Raw genomic sequence first — 18,965 nt, forward strand, 5'->3', positions numbered from 1 at the left:
TCTGTGATCTTTCTAAGGTTATATTTCTCCATCTGCAAAATTAGCCTAATACTATGGTCTTTTCAGAGTTGCTTGCAGAGTGCGTGTCAAGCAGAAGTGAAAAGTTTCGCTCAGTACCGGGCATAGAGAAGACTCTCAGACTGCCTCCCTCCTGTTTCTGCTTCCCCCACATCTATCACCATGTCCTGGGTTGAATGAAGAACTAAAAGTTTGTTTAGAAATGGGGAAGGGACTAATTTTTCAATCAAACATTTTAGTTAATCCTACTAATGCTCCTTTAAGATATGGATCATCCCATTTTATTGACATGGGGAGGGAGTATTGCCTGGGGAGCTGTGACCATCCTAAGACCCCAATGATTAGCACCTACGATGTGCTGATACAAAATATACACAGAGCCTCTCCGTGACCTCTAGAATTTTGTTCTAAGGAAAGAAGATGGAAATCTTCTATCGATCGTATTGCTGTGCCTGAGGACACTGGAGAACTTATTACGTTAGTATGGGTTTTGGATGTTTGCCTAAAGCCACAAACCTTTTGATGTCCACCTTTTAGCCCTGAGAAATTCCTCATCACTCATATAATTCCTGCAAATAAGATAAAGCAGGACTTTTAGTGGAAAATTCTCTGCTTCTCCTTGCTCTCTGACTTCAATTGCATTAAAATATTTTTTGAAACACTAATTTCACAAAACGATTTTCCAATATGTGTTCCAAGTAATTTTTAACACTCTAGCACAAGGAGCTCACTTAAATAATAAAGCAGAGGAGAATGATCAAATTTGTCATATTTGGAATAGATAAAATTACTCTAGAAGTAATTATGGAAAATTCAATTTTAAATTTAAACATTATAGGTATAAAACATAACATAAATATATAAAAACAATTTTATAAACCATACCTGGATGATTTGGCTAATTGTTTAAGCGACTAAAATGATGATTAAATTTTTTGATTAAGTTAATAGGGTGCTAAGGGGAAACATCCAAACCTTTAGATGGATGAACAATTTATCCTGGCAGAAAAAAACCATAACAATCAGCAATGTTAAAGAATTACCTGTCAATGAATCCTTTCTGTAGTGTGGCAGTTCTGCCTTTTAATATTTGTTAAACCATGTTTCTTAAATACAGTCACTGAGGACAATTTTCTGCCCTCAAACTGATGAAACTCACAGGATGTTTGCCACTAGGTGGCTCATCACAAAATGACCATTCATTGCCACCTGGCATCCCTTATTTTACAGTTTTAATTGATAATTGCCCGTTATCGCTACTAACTTAAAGGAATAAATAAGTGCACATTTACTAAAGAAAATTATTTAAATGATTCTCAGAAATAGAAAGAAAAACAAGAATGCAGAAATTAGGAAAATTTTGGCATTTAGACTAATAAAGTGAATAATAAAAAAATTCTCCTTTGTAAATGTCAATTTATAATGTCGTCTTTGTTTCCCTATCAGAGACAGCTATCTGTCTGGAGAATGATCCTTCTATTTTTGTTTCTGCATAGCAGCAGTTTGGCTCAGATAAAATATATAACTCATAATACTGGTAGATGTGCCAAAAAGTCACACAAACCAGAAGGTTAAAAATACTTTCTATCAACTCTGCACAGTGTGTTTGAGGAAGAGCAGATTGTTGTAACTTTCAGGCTTACAATCAGGGCACGTTCGTAAACAGAGGCATCTAAACATTTGAGTGTATCTGGTATCATAGAAACATCAAAAATTAGGTAGGAAAAGTCAATATTTATTGTAATCCATCTTCCAACACTCGATGGTAAGAAAAATAATAGTAATAATATTAAAATGGTAATAAGCAACATTTTTGAGAATTTGCTATACACCAAGCAGTGGGTGAAACACTTTACAAATTCAGGATAAATTTGCCAGATTAGACTCAGATTAGACTTAAATTCCTCTAAATCTATAGTGACTTATTAAGCTCTGCAAGAAAATATACCAAAAGTAATTTTCTGTGTCCTCCTGGAATGTATACTCAAAGATAAGAACTGGAAGTGAGATCTCTCTCTCTTGCAGTGGCACGATTTCCTAATTCCTTCCTCTTGGAGGTTTTCTTTACACTTTTAAAACAGGTGCTTGATTTGATGTTGATCAGCTTCTCCTGTAATTAATGTGTGTGTGTGTGTGTGTGTGTGTGTGTGTGTTTGGCTAGAGTTGCTAACATTAACCGCGATCCAAAACTCAAAGTGTTTGATTTTATTACAGAGGTTCCCAAATGGTGACAAGTATCTATTTGTAATTCCCTTCTGAGACGTTTGGGGATGAGGGGTCAGCAGGGAAGAATGAGTGTCACAGGATGACAGGAGTGCAACTTACAGACAGCTGCCGGGGCACTTCTGTGAGACGCACAACCAGCACCTTATTCTACAAGGAATGGCTTTGAAACTTGCCTCTGGGTCACCACTGTGTGCAGAGCTTTCTCTGTCACCAATTCTTTCTACCTTACTTCGAAAACAATTCCTTATTCTTATTTGAGCCTGGAACCTCCGGCACAAACAGGACTGGGGTAGAAGTTCTACTCAGAATATGGACTTGAAGGATGCTTATTTAAAGAGCCAAGACTAAGATAACAAACGTTACTAAAACTAAAGCAGCTTGCCATGGGACATAGTAACTTTTTTTTTTTTTATCTTTAATACAACCAGTTGGGTGCAAATGGATCCAGAGGTCAACAAAGCTCCTTCGCGGCAACAACAAATTATTCCCTGATGGAGAATATAAATCTGGTGGGCTGGTCACATACTTTAGAGACTGAATTTCTGCTACCATGCCAACATAATGAAACAAACATAAATGTCCTGTGACCTGGCCAAGTTCTAGATTGTTTATCCAGTTACTTAGCCAAGAACTGTCTTTGGTCTCCCTAGGAATCAAAAGAGCCAAGTATAGAAGGCAGGAATTAGTGAGAAAGAAAAAAGTAATCGAGCCATATCTTCTTGTTCTTAAGTGCCAGGTTTTGGTCAGGCACAGGCTGGATCGCCTCAGTTCTCCTGGGGCAGGGCCTGGAGTGGTAGTCGTTATCCAAAAGAAGGGTCTTTTTTCTCCTTATAGGAGCAAATCATGGCTATTGAACACAATACTGGCTTAGACATTTTAACAGTAAGGTATGTGACATCCTTTTAAGCTTTATAAAAGGGGGTTAAATAAAAGACTGGCTAGGCAAGATGGATAAAATTCTTAATTTTATTAAGGCAGTGAAAGAGACTGAAATGCAAAATCAATAGCAAGTTGGACAGTGCAAAGCACATATAAATCACCCACCGGGCCTGTGAACAGACCTGAGAAGGACAGTGTATTTGCCAGTGAAAGACACTTTCACACCTGCCCGTGTCTCTGTCACCCTCCTCCATCAGCCACTGCTCTTGCTCACTCTCAACTGGTGATTTTGCCTCCTGCGTCATTGAGAAAGCAGAAGCAGTTAGGAACTCCCACCACTTTACATCTTTCATCCGCCAAATCTAAGACCCACCTCATCCACACCACTCTCTTCCCTCCCGTCTGGTCACAGGGGAGGAGTATTCCTGCTTCTTCCCTCCACTTGGGCTCTCTCCCAACCATTCCCAAACACACTGCTCTTCCTGCAGTTAGTGTCCCATTTCTGCACCATCCCTTTCTTCTCTATGCTAGATCGTTCCAAGAACAAGTAAATATGCTGGCTGGTGGATAGCCCTTCTCAAACTTTAATATGCATATGAATCACCTGGGGATCTTGTTAAAATGCAGAACATAATTTGGGTAGGAAGGCTATATTTTCCATCTTTAAAAAAACAATCCTTTCTTTTGACCCCATGCATAAACTCTTCAGCACCCTCCCCATTTTTTAGCAACCCTTTACAGCAAAGATTTTTATGAGAGGTGTCTGCAGTCAGCGTGTCCACTTTTCACTTATGTTCTCTGCTCAATCTATCCAAAGCTTCTACTCCCGCCACTGAACTGAAATTGCTTTTGTAGATAAACTCCGTTGGCCAAACCCATTGGCACATCTTCATCTTACAGCAGAGTTTCAGGGAAGTTACCCCGCCCTCCTTCTTCATAAACTTTCTTTTGACTTCTATGAAGCCTCTTCCTAATTTTCTTGTACCTCAGCCTTTTTCAGTCTCCTTCTCATCTTCTCAACAGCAGCTAAGTTTTGTTGTGCCTTGGGGCTCTTTTCTGGGCCCCCTCTGTCCATATTCCTTCCCTGGGTGACTCCTTCCATTTGCTTGACATTAAGGACCTTGTAAATGCCAAGGACTTTAAAATCTCTGTCTTCAGCCTTGATTCATATATCCATCCACCTATTTTATCACCTGCTGGATATCCAACAGGCATCTCATACTGTTTCGTGGCCCAAATGCAGCTCTTCATCTACTCTTTTCCTAAGCTTGCTCTTCCTCTACTCTTCTCTAGCTCAATAAAACCAGCCTCATTTACCCACTTGCTCAAGCCAAAAATGTAGGCAGTTCCTTGATTTCTCTTTTTCTCACCTCCCAGATACAATCTATTAACATGTCTATGGTGACTTGACTTCCAAAACATTCTGAAAATGTCCACCTTGGTCTAAGCTATCATGCCCTTGTGGACCATAATGGTAGCTTGCTATCTTGTTCTTCCTCTACAATACATTTTGCCTAAATGGTCTTTTAAAAATGTAAATTAGGGGCCAGCCCCATGGCTGAGTGGTTAAGTTCACATGCTCCGTTTCCTTGTCCCAGGGTTTCACCAGTTCAGATCTTGGGCACGGACATGGCACCACTCATCAGGCCATGACCCACATGGCTGCATCCCGCATAGCACAACCAGAAGGACCTACAACTAGGATATGCAATTATGTACTGGGGGGCTTTGGGGAGAATAAGAAAAAAATATGTATATTGGCAACAGATGTTAGCTCAGGGCCAATCTTAAAAAAAAAAAAGTAAATTAGATCAAGCTATTTCCCTGGTTGAAGCAATCCAGTGGCTTCCCATCATGCTTATAATAAAATCCCACTCTTTATTCTGGTTTGCAAGGCCCTCTGTGGCACCACTTCTCTGATATCTTCCTATGCCACTCTCCCCTTCACCTACTGTCATGTTCTAGGCATCCTTTGTCCCCTCTAGCAAGTTAAGTTTGTTTCTCACTTAGAGAATTTACACTACCTGTGCTGGTTCCTCTGATCTTCTCCTGGTTAACTCCTTCCTGTCATTCAGATCTGGTTCTGGTTATTGCCTTTTTGCTTCCAGGTTGATCCCCACCCACCCTTCTCCTGCAAACCACGTTTCCCAGCTCCCTTGACAACGGCTTTTGGGGTATCTGGCCAGTGGGAGTTTGGAAGGAGAGAAGGAGGAAAAAAAAACAGGACAATTTCTCCCTCTCTGTTTTTCTTTCCTCTTTCTCCTTCCCTTTCTTCTCTCCGCCCCCCACGTATCCCTGGTTGTCCCCTCTGCTGCAGCAGTGAGCAGATGCTGGATCTCCGCCATGGTTCAGCTCCCCACCAGACAGAGACGGCCTCTGCTCCATAATCGCAAATACTGCCACGCAGACCTGTCCATGGCTGGCTCTGGTTCCTGCCGTGGTTGTCCATGTGGTCTAGCATCTGGGCTCCAGGACCAACCCCTCCCTCTGGCAGTGGCTGGCTCCCTGCATTGCTAATGTCTGTCACTCTACCTGATTCTCAGTTCTTTCATCACCAGTGTAGCCATTTCACTGTGTTAAATTTGTTTGTTTGAAATGCCTAGAGTAGTTTCTATTTTTCTGACCAAAATAGCTTTCAATTACACAATTCATTCTCAGAGCAGCCCTCCCTGACCACTAGGTGGCTCTCCAGCGGATGCACCTATTTCAAGTCTCTTCATTTCACTTTTTACTTTCTGCTGTTCTTCTTCTTTGTTTATTTATATGTTTGTTTGGTGCTGTCTTATTTATCCCTGTATCCCCAGAGCCTGGAATAGTATCTGATCTATAGTTGTCATTTAGTAAATGTTTATTGAATAAATGAATGAAAAGAATGGACTGAATTTTGACTAAACCAAACGCTACTCAAATGAGGAGGTGATGTGAATGAAGTGACGGATAATCAGGCTTCTGAATACAAACCCAGGAAAAAGAAAGGAAAATAAGAGAAAGAGAGAGAGAGAAATTAGGCAAAAAAGGAAAATGTTACCCTTTGGGAAGAAAGACAATTGGTGGAGAAAAGGAAACATTTATTTAATATCTAATGTGCCAGTTGCTTTATATACATGATTTCACTGTGTTTCCACATCAACACTATCAGGTACACATTATTTCCATCTTACAGATGGGGAAACTGAGTATCTGAGAGGATAACTAACTTATACAAGATCACACGGCTATAAAATGTACAACAGGATTCAAGCCCACGACATCCATCTGCCTGATTAGGACCAGCCCAGGAAATTACATCATTGCCTCAACCCCTACCTATCCTACTTTTATTTTAAAAGCAGAGGTTTTGAATGCAAATATATAAACTGCTATTTCTGAAGCAATTATTTTATCCTATTAAACCAATGGTCATCATCAGTGAAAGAATTTGAGATATTTTTTCAAATCGATTCCCATGTTTTTTTTTGCTTTTTCCCACCCTCTTCCTTCCTCCCCAAATAAATTGAAAGACAGACCATGATCCACACAACTAAGTAAATAACACTATTGCCATCAGCTGCATAGTGGGCCTTTGGTGTTTTCTTCCAGGTTGACCTCAGAATGAGCCTGTTTTAGTGATTTAGTCTGCAGTAAGGAAGGGGTTTAGGGGACAGGCCCACCCCATATATCAGCAGCATCCCGTAGAGCATGAAGTTGTTATTCAGGTATGTGCTACATATGGCATCAATAGAGAAAGACGGGCTAGTTCCCTTAAAATTTGCCAGGACTTTATTTGTACCATCACCTCTGTTTTGCTGAATTTCATTGAAAAGCCCTATTATCTTCTTAAGGAGGACAAGCGAACTCTCAATCTTGTCCTTGATTTTCTACATTATGCCAACGTCTGAAAAGGGTAAGTGATGTTATATTATGCAGTTTATAGTGAAATTGAGGGAGAAAAGCCCAAAATGGTAGAGTAAATCATTTTTTCCTAATGCTAATTTCACTTGTTTGGTTGATTAGAGTCAGGTCATTAACACAATGTTGACATTGCTTTTCCCCTGATATGTTCTTAAGACTTTTCCTTATCCCAAAACATCATGCTCTCAGAACACTGAAAACTTACAGCAAACAAACAAATCATGGAAATTGGATAGCAATAAAACTGTTGTTGGCTTCATATAAAAAATATTATCCAGTATTTAAATGGCTATTATTTCCAGCAACTTGGCAATTGTAACCATACAAATGATGAAATTGATTCCAGTCACAGTCCATCTTTGTTTGGAAAGGAAATACCAGTAGTGTTTGAAAAATGGATTATTAAAGACCTCGGTTTGCTGAAGGTGGCTCATCTGTTCTCCTTGCTCACACAGCATCTTGTTGGGGGAAAAAATAATAAGTGCAGCTTTTCCCTACCCCAGATTATTTTCACTACAGATCTTTAGAGCAGGAAATAAAGAACAGCTAATGGTTCATGGGGCATGTGGAATTAGTTTAAGCAAAGCCAAGCCTTGGTCCTGCTGACCGCCTCCTCTTTCCTGTGCTGTTTTGTCTATGCCGGCCTTAGAATATGTCAACAAATCTCTTTTAAGCTCAGATGGGAAGAAAGGATGGTGATTCTCTCTCTTTCTGTAAGGGAGTAATTTACAGCAGATGTGCTTTTATAGAAGGGTACAAGTTTGTCTTGTAAAATATTTGTAAAGAAAAATAGCCTCCGGATTTTACAAAGCAATCCTTACTCGGTTTTGGAGATGTCACAAAGAGCATTGTTTTTATAACGCTAATAGGATTCTTTTCTCACACAATTTGATTTTAACTCAAGATTAATTTTTGGGAAGAGCCAAGTTAAATATAATAAAACAATGTAGTGAAGAAACACCATATGTGACTTGATGCCTTTTTGACAGTGACCTAAAAGAAGCCCAGTTACAGTCAGGAGACATGGGGTAAAGTGCCAGGAAGACTTTTTAACTGGTAAGGAGATCTTAACTTCTCCAAGCCTCAGTTTCTTTATCTGTAAAATGGGGGAACCACCTGCCCCTGCCATCCAAGTGGGAAGATAAATTAAAAATGCTTTATAAGCCATAAAGTCCTACACAAAGGTAAGTGATTATTTTCGTAACAAAGCTATTCAAGAAAAAAATCTTTGAGAGTTCCACACGTTCATGTATATACCTTTCTGGGCATATAATAAAAGGAATCTTTTTTTGATTAAAAATTGTGCTAGTAAGGAGATTAGCAACAAAGCTTGTGCTATGTAAGATTAAATTCTAAAATCTGGCCCTGATTCAGCCATGAGGCTTGTTGAAGATCAACTCACTGATTCTAACGGGAAGTTTTACCTGCATAAGCACTGATAGATAAAAATCACATGATAAAAAGATGTGTGTCTTGCATGAGTATGATTACCTTTGGCCTGTGGAGAAGGTACAACTACTAGTGGGCAGGGAATACTGTAAACAAATGAACTGTCTGCTTAGTTTTCATATCTCAGATGAAAACATATGGCTAGAGGCAGCAAAGGAGAGTGAGCACAGATTGGGGTAGAAGTTTGAGTTGGGGCTGTTAGACAAGTGATCTGCAGTTTCCTCATGTAGGGAATGAGAGTAACAATGCCTACCACCCTGTGTGGCTGTTGTAAGGATCATGTCAGAAGATACATATCAGATAACCTATGATCATATTAGATGACAAAGAAGTTACACAAATGTAAGATTCCCAAGACTTATCATAAATAAGGGAGAAAATTCTGTCATCTTTATTAAGATTTAATAAAATTTAGCACTTAAAAGTTTTATAGTATTTCTTTTTTCAGTCACTTCAAATTGTTAATATTAATGACTAACAGATACTGAGCACTTCCTGTGTCCAGACATTTGTGGTTAATGCTTTAAATAGATTAAACTCATTTCATCGAGAACCACCATGAAGGTAGGTTCCATTATTACCCCCATTGTACAAATGAAGGTAAGTAAATTGCTCAAAATCACATAGCTTAAGGAAAGAATGAAGGCAGGATTTGAGCCATGATTAGCAATAGAGCCAATTAGCCAGAAGTCTGGTTGCCTTCCAAACAAGACTGTGGTCGTCCATCACAATAGAGTGCTCACAGCCTCCTCTAAACTCTCAGTCGCCCTCTTGGCTCCGCATTTGAACCCCAACTGTATTTAAACACTTGAAAATGAAACACACGGTTTCAAAAGACGTTTTTCAAGGCCCATGCAGGTACACACTTTTTCATTAGAAGTTGGGATAAAGGAAAACTAGCCAACATTTGCTATTTGCATTCAGAAACAAGCTGGGTGCTTCTCTTCCCTAGCGTCACTCAGGCTTCAACCACCGAGCCCATAGGAAAGGCAGGAGAAATGCCACCCACCAGTAATGTCCTCAAACAAGCTTTCAGATGTCTCTGAGGGCCAGAGGCCATTCTACAGCCTTTGTTATCTTCTCTGTAAACTGGCTAATTTGTAACCAGAAGAGATTTTAGGGCACACCTTATATAACTTTTTTTTTTTTTCTGAGAGGAGTAATAAGGACAGGCAGTCACTTGTCCTAGGCCACCATAATCCTGAGTGTGCTTTCACATTTTCAAAACCTTTCCACAATCTGTTAATTTTGTGTTTTCTGTGAGGCATACAAATTCTTATCTCAATACTTGTATTGTACTAACCTGGGTGAAAGTGTCCTTTGTCACTTATGTACTTCTCTGGTTACTTGGGAACAGCAACCTCACAGCTTCTGTTGTGGCTTTTATCAAGGTTAGCCTGGAGCCAGGCCTGGTGGCCCTTTCACATGGGAAGCCATCTGAAAGCAGAACTTCTCCAGGGACAAAAGCCTGAGATGGAATCATCTGTAAAGCCACTCTCTGACTCTCTGTAAAGTACACTTCCTGCCTGCTGGCAAGGAGATTAAGTCAAAGGTTTTGATATTGATATATAGTCCTAATCTTTTAAGAGCTTTCAAGTACTAGCAGGACAGTTGTAAAGAGTTTTCTTAAATCATTAGGAAGAGGGAGATTTGCAAGTCCCTCAGGGCCTATATGATGAGGAGTTCAGCTCCGGGGAACCCTCCCTCCTAATAACAGGTGCATCTGTATCCCTGGGGGCTTTCTGTAAAGTTTATTTACATTTACATTTAATAGAAATTAAACATTTTATGTACCACCTTTTACAAATAATTATTTTTGCTTAATTAGAAGTTAACATGGTTAGTTAACAAGTTTTGGGTTTTCCTGGGCTTTGTGTCATTTTGTTTCTGTTCCAGGATGTCTTCCTTTCCTCCTCATGTTCACCCGAAGCTCTTCGTCTCCTCCTCATCCTCCTTCAGTCCCTTGGACAGTCTCTTCTTCAAGTTTTCCTGCCCCTGCCCTCCCCTCCTTCTCTCTTTTTCTCTGTTTCTTCCCTTGTTTTTTCTCCTATTGTCTCTATTTTTTCTCTCCGTTTATTTTCCTTTCCTTCCTTGCTTTCATCATAACTCCGAGTGCCAGCTGCCATTTTTTACATGCCTATTGTTTACATTGCCCAGCCCAGGGGACATGTCTCTGCAAATTTTTGTTACTTTACAATCACCTTTAAAGTTATATGGAAATCGTATAGCATTAAACTAACAGGGCAAGGCACAACTAAATGTGATTGAAAATGGCATTGTAGAAAATGAGTACTGAAAAGCATAGGACTACCTTGCAACAGAGGAAGCAAAAAATTAAGACCAGGTAAATGCCCATTCTGCAAAAAAACATGTTCAGAGTCAGCAGAAGAGGGGAAAAAAAGATCTTCTGAATGTAACATTATAAATAATCTACCATCATTTTGTAAAATGAAATCTGACAAGTTAACACTAAGTCATCTGGGGCAAAACTAAACATGCATAAAGGTTTCATATATTTGGGAATTCTCTCTAGTATTTCAAAATGTTGTTTTTAATGCAAGCAAAAATAGATAAAAATAATTTGAATTCATTTAATAAGGAATTGTATCCATAATTTTATTACTAATAATATATAGACAGTTTATTTGCACCAGGCATTGTACTAAGAGCTCTACATATCTTATCATATTTAATTTAGTCCTCTTTATAACCCTGAAGTGTAGATGTTTTTGAGGATTTTATTTTTTAAGAGAAAAATATACTGTCTTTAAATGGTGTCCCTGTGTCCTCTTAACCTTAAATATATCTTAACGTCTCAATGGTGGGTTCCTATTTTTAAGGTTAATATCAGGAAAAGAGCCAAGGCACCAAGTAACCTGGTAAGATTTGATATAATAAGAACTGAGTAAGACACTGAGATAAGATTCAGTAGCCAAAGGTCTCTGAATTGCCAGGCTATTCTCTGAGAATTTCAGTGTTCTAGATTTGGGGCTGAAACATAGTTTTTACATCTGAAAAAGAAGGAATATTGGCACAGAACATTTCATCGCTTTGTGTGCCTTTATTCAACGTATACCTCATATTTAATATATTTTCCATAGCTTAGAAGTATAGATCTGAGAGGAAGTCTCTTTTGCAGGGCATTTTACTGATTGAACCAAGAAAGCTGTGCACCAACACCATCTTTAGCATAAAAAATAAATCACATGAAACATAAACATATTCCAAATACAATTGTACACTTTGTGCTAGGTGAGGCTGTATTTATTCACTGAAGAACTATAGTCAATAGTAAACTATAACAATTATGTCCCAGAGCAAAAGTCAATCTTATCGCTAACCTTTTGCCGGAGATTACATAGCAAGACTTTAAAGGAAAGGCAAATTATGGTCAAGATTAGCTCTTTGGGCTGGCAAATCTGAATGCTTCCTCCAGGAAATAATAAGATGAACATGTGCACTGGCTTTCTTGGACAGTTCTATTTTATGCTCATCCTGGCCTAAGATTTAATAGCTCCCCCACCTCCCTGTACTCTTAAGACATTCTCTTACCCTAAAAAGAAAGTGAGATAACTTTAATTTTATAACATTGATATTTGGAGTAAACATATTCTACATACCTGCTATGATTGATACAGCACAGGTGTTCAACAGATCCATTTTCTATGATGTCAACAGGGCTGACAATGACCACTTCGGCAGGGCCCCTAACTAGCATTAATGACCATGGCAGGATGCAGCTGGATGCATGAGGAACCCAGCCCAAAATACACATCCCTTGACACCTATCACTTTGGCTTCTTGTTCCCGTTCAGAATAGAATCAATGAATGGGGGCACTTGTCATTTTAGCCTGAAAGTCAAGGAACAGGATTCTCCAAAATATGTAAGCTACTTCTATTGATTCTTTAGGTCTTTAGATTTTCCTAAATATCTCAAAACTAGGAAGTAGATACTTCTCTGGAAGAATCTAGTTAACTTTCTGTTATGATATGAGATAGTAAAATAGGTGACTATGAAAGAGTCACTGTATTTCAAGTTGCAGTTATTGATATTTTGTGGACTATTTAAAATATAAGATTTTAAAAGGTTATATAGAATCATTAGAAAAAGTTGTACAATATAAGTCTCACATGTCCTCAGATTTATAGTCATAGCTCTTTTTTATGGGTAATTTTTTTTTTTTACATCTTCAAAGGAAACCTTAATAATGCATTTTTTTCTAAAAAAAACCCAGTGTCACTACCAAGCCTTTGGATGATTAACTACCCTATGGTATTTCTTTCATCCAAGCTGGTTTATAAAGGAAAGCAAAAACGACAATAAAAGAAATGTACCAATTTATTCTCTACTAATAAAGTATTGAACATTAGTGAAAAAAGTATGACATATTGGAATGCAACCCAAAGCAATTCCATTACCTATTGCAGTTTTGGGTCATATACTGTATATAAATAATAATTACTTCATTGGTTGGAAACCACAGTGGAGGAATATAGAATTTGATGAAAGAGATTTTAAAATAAAAATTTTATCCCAAAGCATTTGCTTTTGCAAACTTTGCCAACATCATGGACCATCCTATTTTTTTTTTTTTTTTTTTGGTGGCCAAGGGTGAGGGGCTGGGAGTGCAGAAGAAACAAAGAAAATTTAGAGTGAGCAGGTTTTTGAAACTCTTTAGCCAATACATCAGCACTTGGATTTTAAACTATCTGCTAAAAATAGTCTTTGTAGATGCCTCAATGACACATCTAATTAACAAAGGTCCTGTATTTAATATTTGCACACTGCATTATTGACATTAATTCTGGTGGTTTCTGACACATCTTTCACTTCCCCACTTTGAATCAGGTTTCGGGATTTCATTTCTCACTGAAGATTTGAGCTGCATCATGAGCTCAAGGCTAGATCGTGGTGTCTACAACATAAGTTTCTCAGTGTTTTCAAGTCTTCTTGTTTATCTCACGGGGGTTCTGGGTAGGACCTGAAAGCTTCCTGGGTAGAATGGGAAGGTCACGTGGTATATTATGGAGAGAACAGGCTCTGCGGTTGGCCATTCATAGTCCCAATCCAACCTCTGTCATTTTCCCCTGCGGCTCAGTTTCCTCGACTGTAGAGTGGAGAAAAATATCTCCACTGTAGGATAGTTGTGAGGATTGAATGAGCTATGTGAAAAGCACTTATTGCTGCTTACAGTGCTTAGTGAGAGTTTATGTATATTCTACTTCTTTCTAAAAATAATTTGAGAGGTATAAAAATACAAAAATTACATTCAGAAAAAAATAGATAAACCACATGAAATCATGCTCAATGATTCACTCAATTCATTTATTTTTTCCTACCCATGTTCCTTTAATATTGATATTGAAGAAAATATCAGGGAAATAGTCTGATTATGAAAGTGAAACATTAATTGCAAAGAATTTAAATATACTGGAAAGTATGAAGGTAAACTTCCATTACCTTTAATATTTTGACACATTCTCTTCCTCTTTTTCCTACCTATTTCAAAAAAAGTTAGGATTATACTCTATATCACATTTACTTCCCATTTTCTTCAATTTCTATTATATCATAAGCATTTTCATTCTCGTTAAATGTTTTATTTAAACAATTATTTTGTGATTTCATAATAGTCTATCAATTGTATGTACCATAATTAATTCCACTCAACATGTTAGTGATTTTTCTTTTTGTTATTATAAACAAAACTGCAATGAAAATTTTTTCAGATGTTTATTGAATACGTTGGAAATCGCATCCCTTGATTTGTCATATTTGCTGCAAAATTTTTCCCATTTAGCCTTTTAAATTTATGACAACTTTTGACATAACAAGTTTTTAATTTGATGTAACTTTTGCTATCAATTATTTTCCTTTGTGATTTCCTTGACTGCTTGTATGTTTAGTAAGTTCTTTCCTATTCCAAAGTCAGTAAATAGCTTACTTATATTTTCTCGTTCTTTTATGAATTGCTTTAGCTTTTTGCTAAAAGAATGTATTTGGGGCTATCTATTTGAGGTAGGTGCTGAGGTAGATTTGGAATATCTCAAATAGATTTGAGAGTCTATTAAGCTAGGATTTAACATAATTTTCTCCAGATAGTTAACACTTTTACCCAGTAACATACTGCTTCCTTCGTGATGATGGATTTATAGTGGTACTCTATCATACACCAATTTCTCTTTCAGGGCTCATCTTTCATATTTTAATTACTTAAATATCTGGTACAATAAATGCCTTCTCATTATTTCTCTTTTGCAGAAATTTCTTGGCTATACTTACTCATTTATTCTTCCAAACAAATTTTAAAAACACTTTATCAAATTCTCCTTATTTCACTCCACTCCAAACACATTAGCATCTGCTTGAAATTGCATTAAACCTATACATTCAACTGAAAAAATGCTTTCTTTTAATATTCGGTGTTCCAATGCAGAAGCACAGTATCTCTATTTTCTTAATAGAGAATCTGTACATTTCTTGCTACGGTTATGCCTAAGTATTTTATATATTTTATTGCTATTGTGAAAGAAATATTTTTCCCATCATAATTTTGAACTACTAAGACATTGTTCTCAGTGAACTTTCACTGTGTAACCAGCATGCTTCAACTCCAGCTTGATTTATTCTGTATGTAGAAAAATATTTATACGAGCACTTTATTACACAGACATAAATGACTGAAGCCAGCGCTTGAGAGAGAACACTGAAGGCCATGGAGATTATTAGAGCAGACCAACTTCGTAGTTGTTAAAGGAGCTAGAAGGAGCCACTGGTTATCCATTTTATTCTATAGTGTACAATTGCATAGGTGAAATTGATGCATTTTATTACTAGGAAGAGAAAAAGACAAGAAATTGATGCACCCATGTCTGTAATGACAAGTGAAGGGCAACATTTGAAGGTAGTGGGGACCCCGAGTGTATTTAATTGTTTACTATACTTTGAGCCTTATGCATCTCATCTACCTCATTGTCTGACAGGCCATTCTGGCATAAGCAAGATGAATAATGTAGACAATATCTCCCATGGGAATTAAATTTAAAATGTAAGTAACTGCTATCTAAAGATCTTGTTATAAAGCTGGCCTCTAAGTCTTCGGTCCCACTGTACCCTGTTGTCTTTGGAGGCCGCACAAACACCTGTCATTCACTTGCCCTCAGCTTCTAAGGTGGCAGGATGCCAGCACCAGCCAAGTGTTCACAGTGCAATGTACTTTAGACTCTTCTGAAATGAAAGTCAGTATGTAAATGTGCAACATGACGACATTATTATTCTAGCTTTCTGGCTGCTTTTACCAAGCACTGACTGCCACATGAGGTCTCAAGTGTTCTGGCACAGTGTGCAAGTGTTCAAAAGAAGTTAAAGTAATGAAATTGGATCTACATTTCCATAGATATTCAAGCTGGCATGGAGGAATGGAGTCATGGAATCGGGGTTGGATGGTCTCCACCAAACAGACTAGGCAAGTGCCTGTGATGCCAGGCTACTAAGCAAAATTTTCAGTCGTGAAAGGCCACCACTGTTTCTTCCTCTGGGTCTAAAATTACAAAATGTGCATATTCCCCCCAGGCTCACACCACTCGCTGGGTGCTTTATGCTCAGTCCCCACCCACTCATTCCCTGGAGCACACAAGCTTTGCCTAAATCTAGCACAAGTTTTAAAATGAAGAACTAAGTACAAAGAGGGGAAAAATATTTAGTTAGAACCTAAATACAGCATATTTTACTTTATCAAGTATGTGACTATTAAGAAAAGGGCCAGGCTCACAGTGCATCTGAGCTATCTAAGGTACTTCCTAGGAAGTGTCCACATAACGGGTTTCAGTTGACCTTGTCATTTTTTGCAGTTTTCACTGCTCATAGGTCTTCTCACTTGCATCCAGCATTCTCTGCTGTTGAAATTTCTGGAGCCAAGACTAAACTTAGGTCTATGGGTGGTAGGGTTAAGAAACTGAGTCTGCTCAGTAGTGAGTCATGGTGGGTTCAGGGTTAGCTCAGATTCTGGATTTGTCCATTCTGAGACCTAAACTCTCTCTTACACATTTACACCCTCCCCCCAGCTGAACTGTTTCTGTTCATCAGGGCAAGAGCAACAGAAGCTGAGTCTCATGCTGTACAGCTACCTTTATATTAGCACAGGTCCATGATGCTGGGGAACCTTCCTCCTCCATCTCCCTTTCTATCCTGACATTTTCGTGGGGTCCAAGTATCTATATATATTCAGAGATGAAGTTTATTTATATTTAAAAATGCAAGAGAGGAACAATTCAAAGAATTCAAGCACTGAAGAATACCTTTACTCATAAAGAATGTCTTTTTTTTTATTGTATTTCAGGACAGTGAAAAAAAGGGATTTATAAATAAGATCTATGCTATCCAGGAAGTATGTATCAGTGTCCAGAACATCCTAGATGAAGTGGCTTCCTTTGGCGAAAGGATAAAGAAGTGAGTGATGCTGACATGTGAGCCCTGGCCTTCAGTGGGACAGAGTATCCATTTGTTTCTCGGAGGGTGAAATGCCACACTCTTTTTGGCAGGGGACACTCCTTCTGGGTGATCTATTGCTCAGTTTCATCATTATTTACTTTGTTTCTGCCAGTCTTTGGTTTTATGAAAGTTCTGTCAATTTCCTTCCTGAAATTTAGAACATATTGGTTGGAAAGCAGTCATACTTGTAGCTTTGAAGAAATAACACCGTCCTAAATTTTAGCACATTTTCACAGTGAAAGACTTTGTTCTTAAACGGAATATGAAATCGTGATAGAAAAAAAATAAACCAAGCTAAATGAGGACTTCAGGTAATCCAGAAACACCTGCATTTTATTATTGGTTGAGTTTATATTTTCATCAAGTTACTCTAAAATTTTAAAAAATTGTGTTATATATAACGCCCTACAGAAATATTCTTTCAAACTTGTGCATTTAAATAGCTGAGAAAATTACATATGAAATAAACTGGTCCTTTGTCATTTAGAAAATGCACAGAATTTTCATAATTTAAAAGAAAGAATCCCCTTTCCTTAATTATTTTAAATAAGGGAAAACAGCTTCATTGAAGTCTAATGTAAAATTAAGAATACTTACATCCCTTGGTATCCTTGGGGGATTGGTTCCAGGATCCCTGGGATGCCAAAATCTGTGGATGCTCAAGTCTTTTACGTAAAATGGTGTAGCACATGCATATAAACTACACACATCCTCCCGTATACTTTAAATCATGTCTAGATTACTTAGAATACTTAATACAATGTAAATGCTATGGAAATAGTTCTTATAGTTTATTTTTTAGGGAATAATGACAAGAGAAAAAGCCTGTACATGTTGAGTACAGATGCAACTATTGTAGGCCTTTCGATCTGTGGCTGATTGAATCTGCAGATGTGGAACCCATGGATACAGAGGGCTGACTGTACTTGTGTTTTACTTGAAATAATTTTATTTACTAATATACTTTTGAAAGCAACTATTTAATCATAAAAACAATAAGGTGAACTTACAACAATTGATTATTAGTTAAAAAAAAAAAAATACTAAGGCCCCATACTACTAAACTATGGGAAAATTGGCCTACATAGTGATTGCTAAATAGTCTATTCAAGGAGGGATGCTGTGTATCTGGATAGCATACATTTTTCTAGTTTTATATATCCATTCATTGTTTATTATTCATAACCAGAAGTGTTCTGCAGATTTGGATCCTTGGGCATACACAGAATTTGAAAGGAGTAAATTATTTAAACTAAAGGTGTGAGTCATTCATCCGGTGCCTTTCATGTTTCAAGGGATAATGCATTTTATTTTGTATAATTTTTTGTTTAATACATTTCCACATATGCATAGGTGCTGAGTTTCCACTTTCTTATATCATCTTAGACAGAACAGCCTCCCTCTCACTCCCAAATGCGCCTCTAAGCAACATTTAGTCTCAGACATCTGTAGACTGATTCCCACATCTTTTCTCTTTCCTTCCTCCTCTCCATGTTATTTCCATCTCTAAGAATGTTCCTGTGTTCTCCACACCCTATCCACTGAAGCATTGAGTGAAGTCCTAAATGGGGCATTTCCCTATTGAGTGTTGTCTTTTCTCCGAGGTACACTGTGGTTGATACCTGACAGAAGCATCTCAGTTATACTAGAAGAAGCTGGGTCAGTTCTGAGTTCAGGCTAGTAAATGCCTGAGGGGAAGAGGTTTCTTTGTAACTCTGGGTGGTGGGAGACCTCAGAATAGGTGCTTGGTTGGAAAACATCACGGCCTCTTGAGGGATGTGACCATATCCTGGCTGTGGACCAGCCTTGGGGAAAACTGGATTTTACAGAACTTCCCATAGGTATAGACTGAGATATAGGAATATGGCATAGGATCCAGTGAGTCTTGTAGGAGCCATTTTTTCTGCACAACAATCTTCTGAATACTAAAAAAGAGAAATTCTCCCGGGGTCACCTGGGATAAAATGCATCTATCCAGAAAGCAGATTCAGAAGCAATCTTTAGGTTCAG

The 18,965-nt window shown here is 37.9% G+C and overlaps 1 protein-coding gene across 29 annotated transcripts in view; it reads left to right on the top strand.

Moving 5' to 3' along the window:
* The window catches only part of MCTP1 (multiple C2 and transmembrane domain containing 1), a 500,114-nt gene that overhangs the window by 464,781 nt on the left and 16,368 nt on the right, over positions 1–18,965 (top strand). For all 29 annotated transcript variants that reach the window (XM_070571402.1, XM_070571408.1, XM_070571405.1 and 26 more), the window contains one exon: positions 16,804–16,913. In XM_070571402.1, the coding sequence (XP_070427503.1) occupies positions 16,804–16,913 (110 nt within the window). The remainder of the gene's footprint in view (positions 1–16,803; positions 16,914–18,965) is intronic.

Source organism: Equus przewalskii, chromosome 13 (genome assembly GCF_037783145.1).
Source record: "Equus przewalskii isolate Varuska chromosome 13, EquPr2, whole genome shotgun sequence".
Lineage (NCBI taxonomy): Eukaryota > Metazoa > Chordata > Mammalia > Perissodactyla > Equidae > Equus > Equus przewalskii.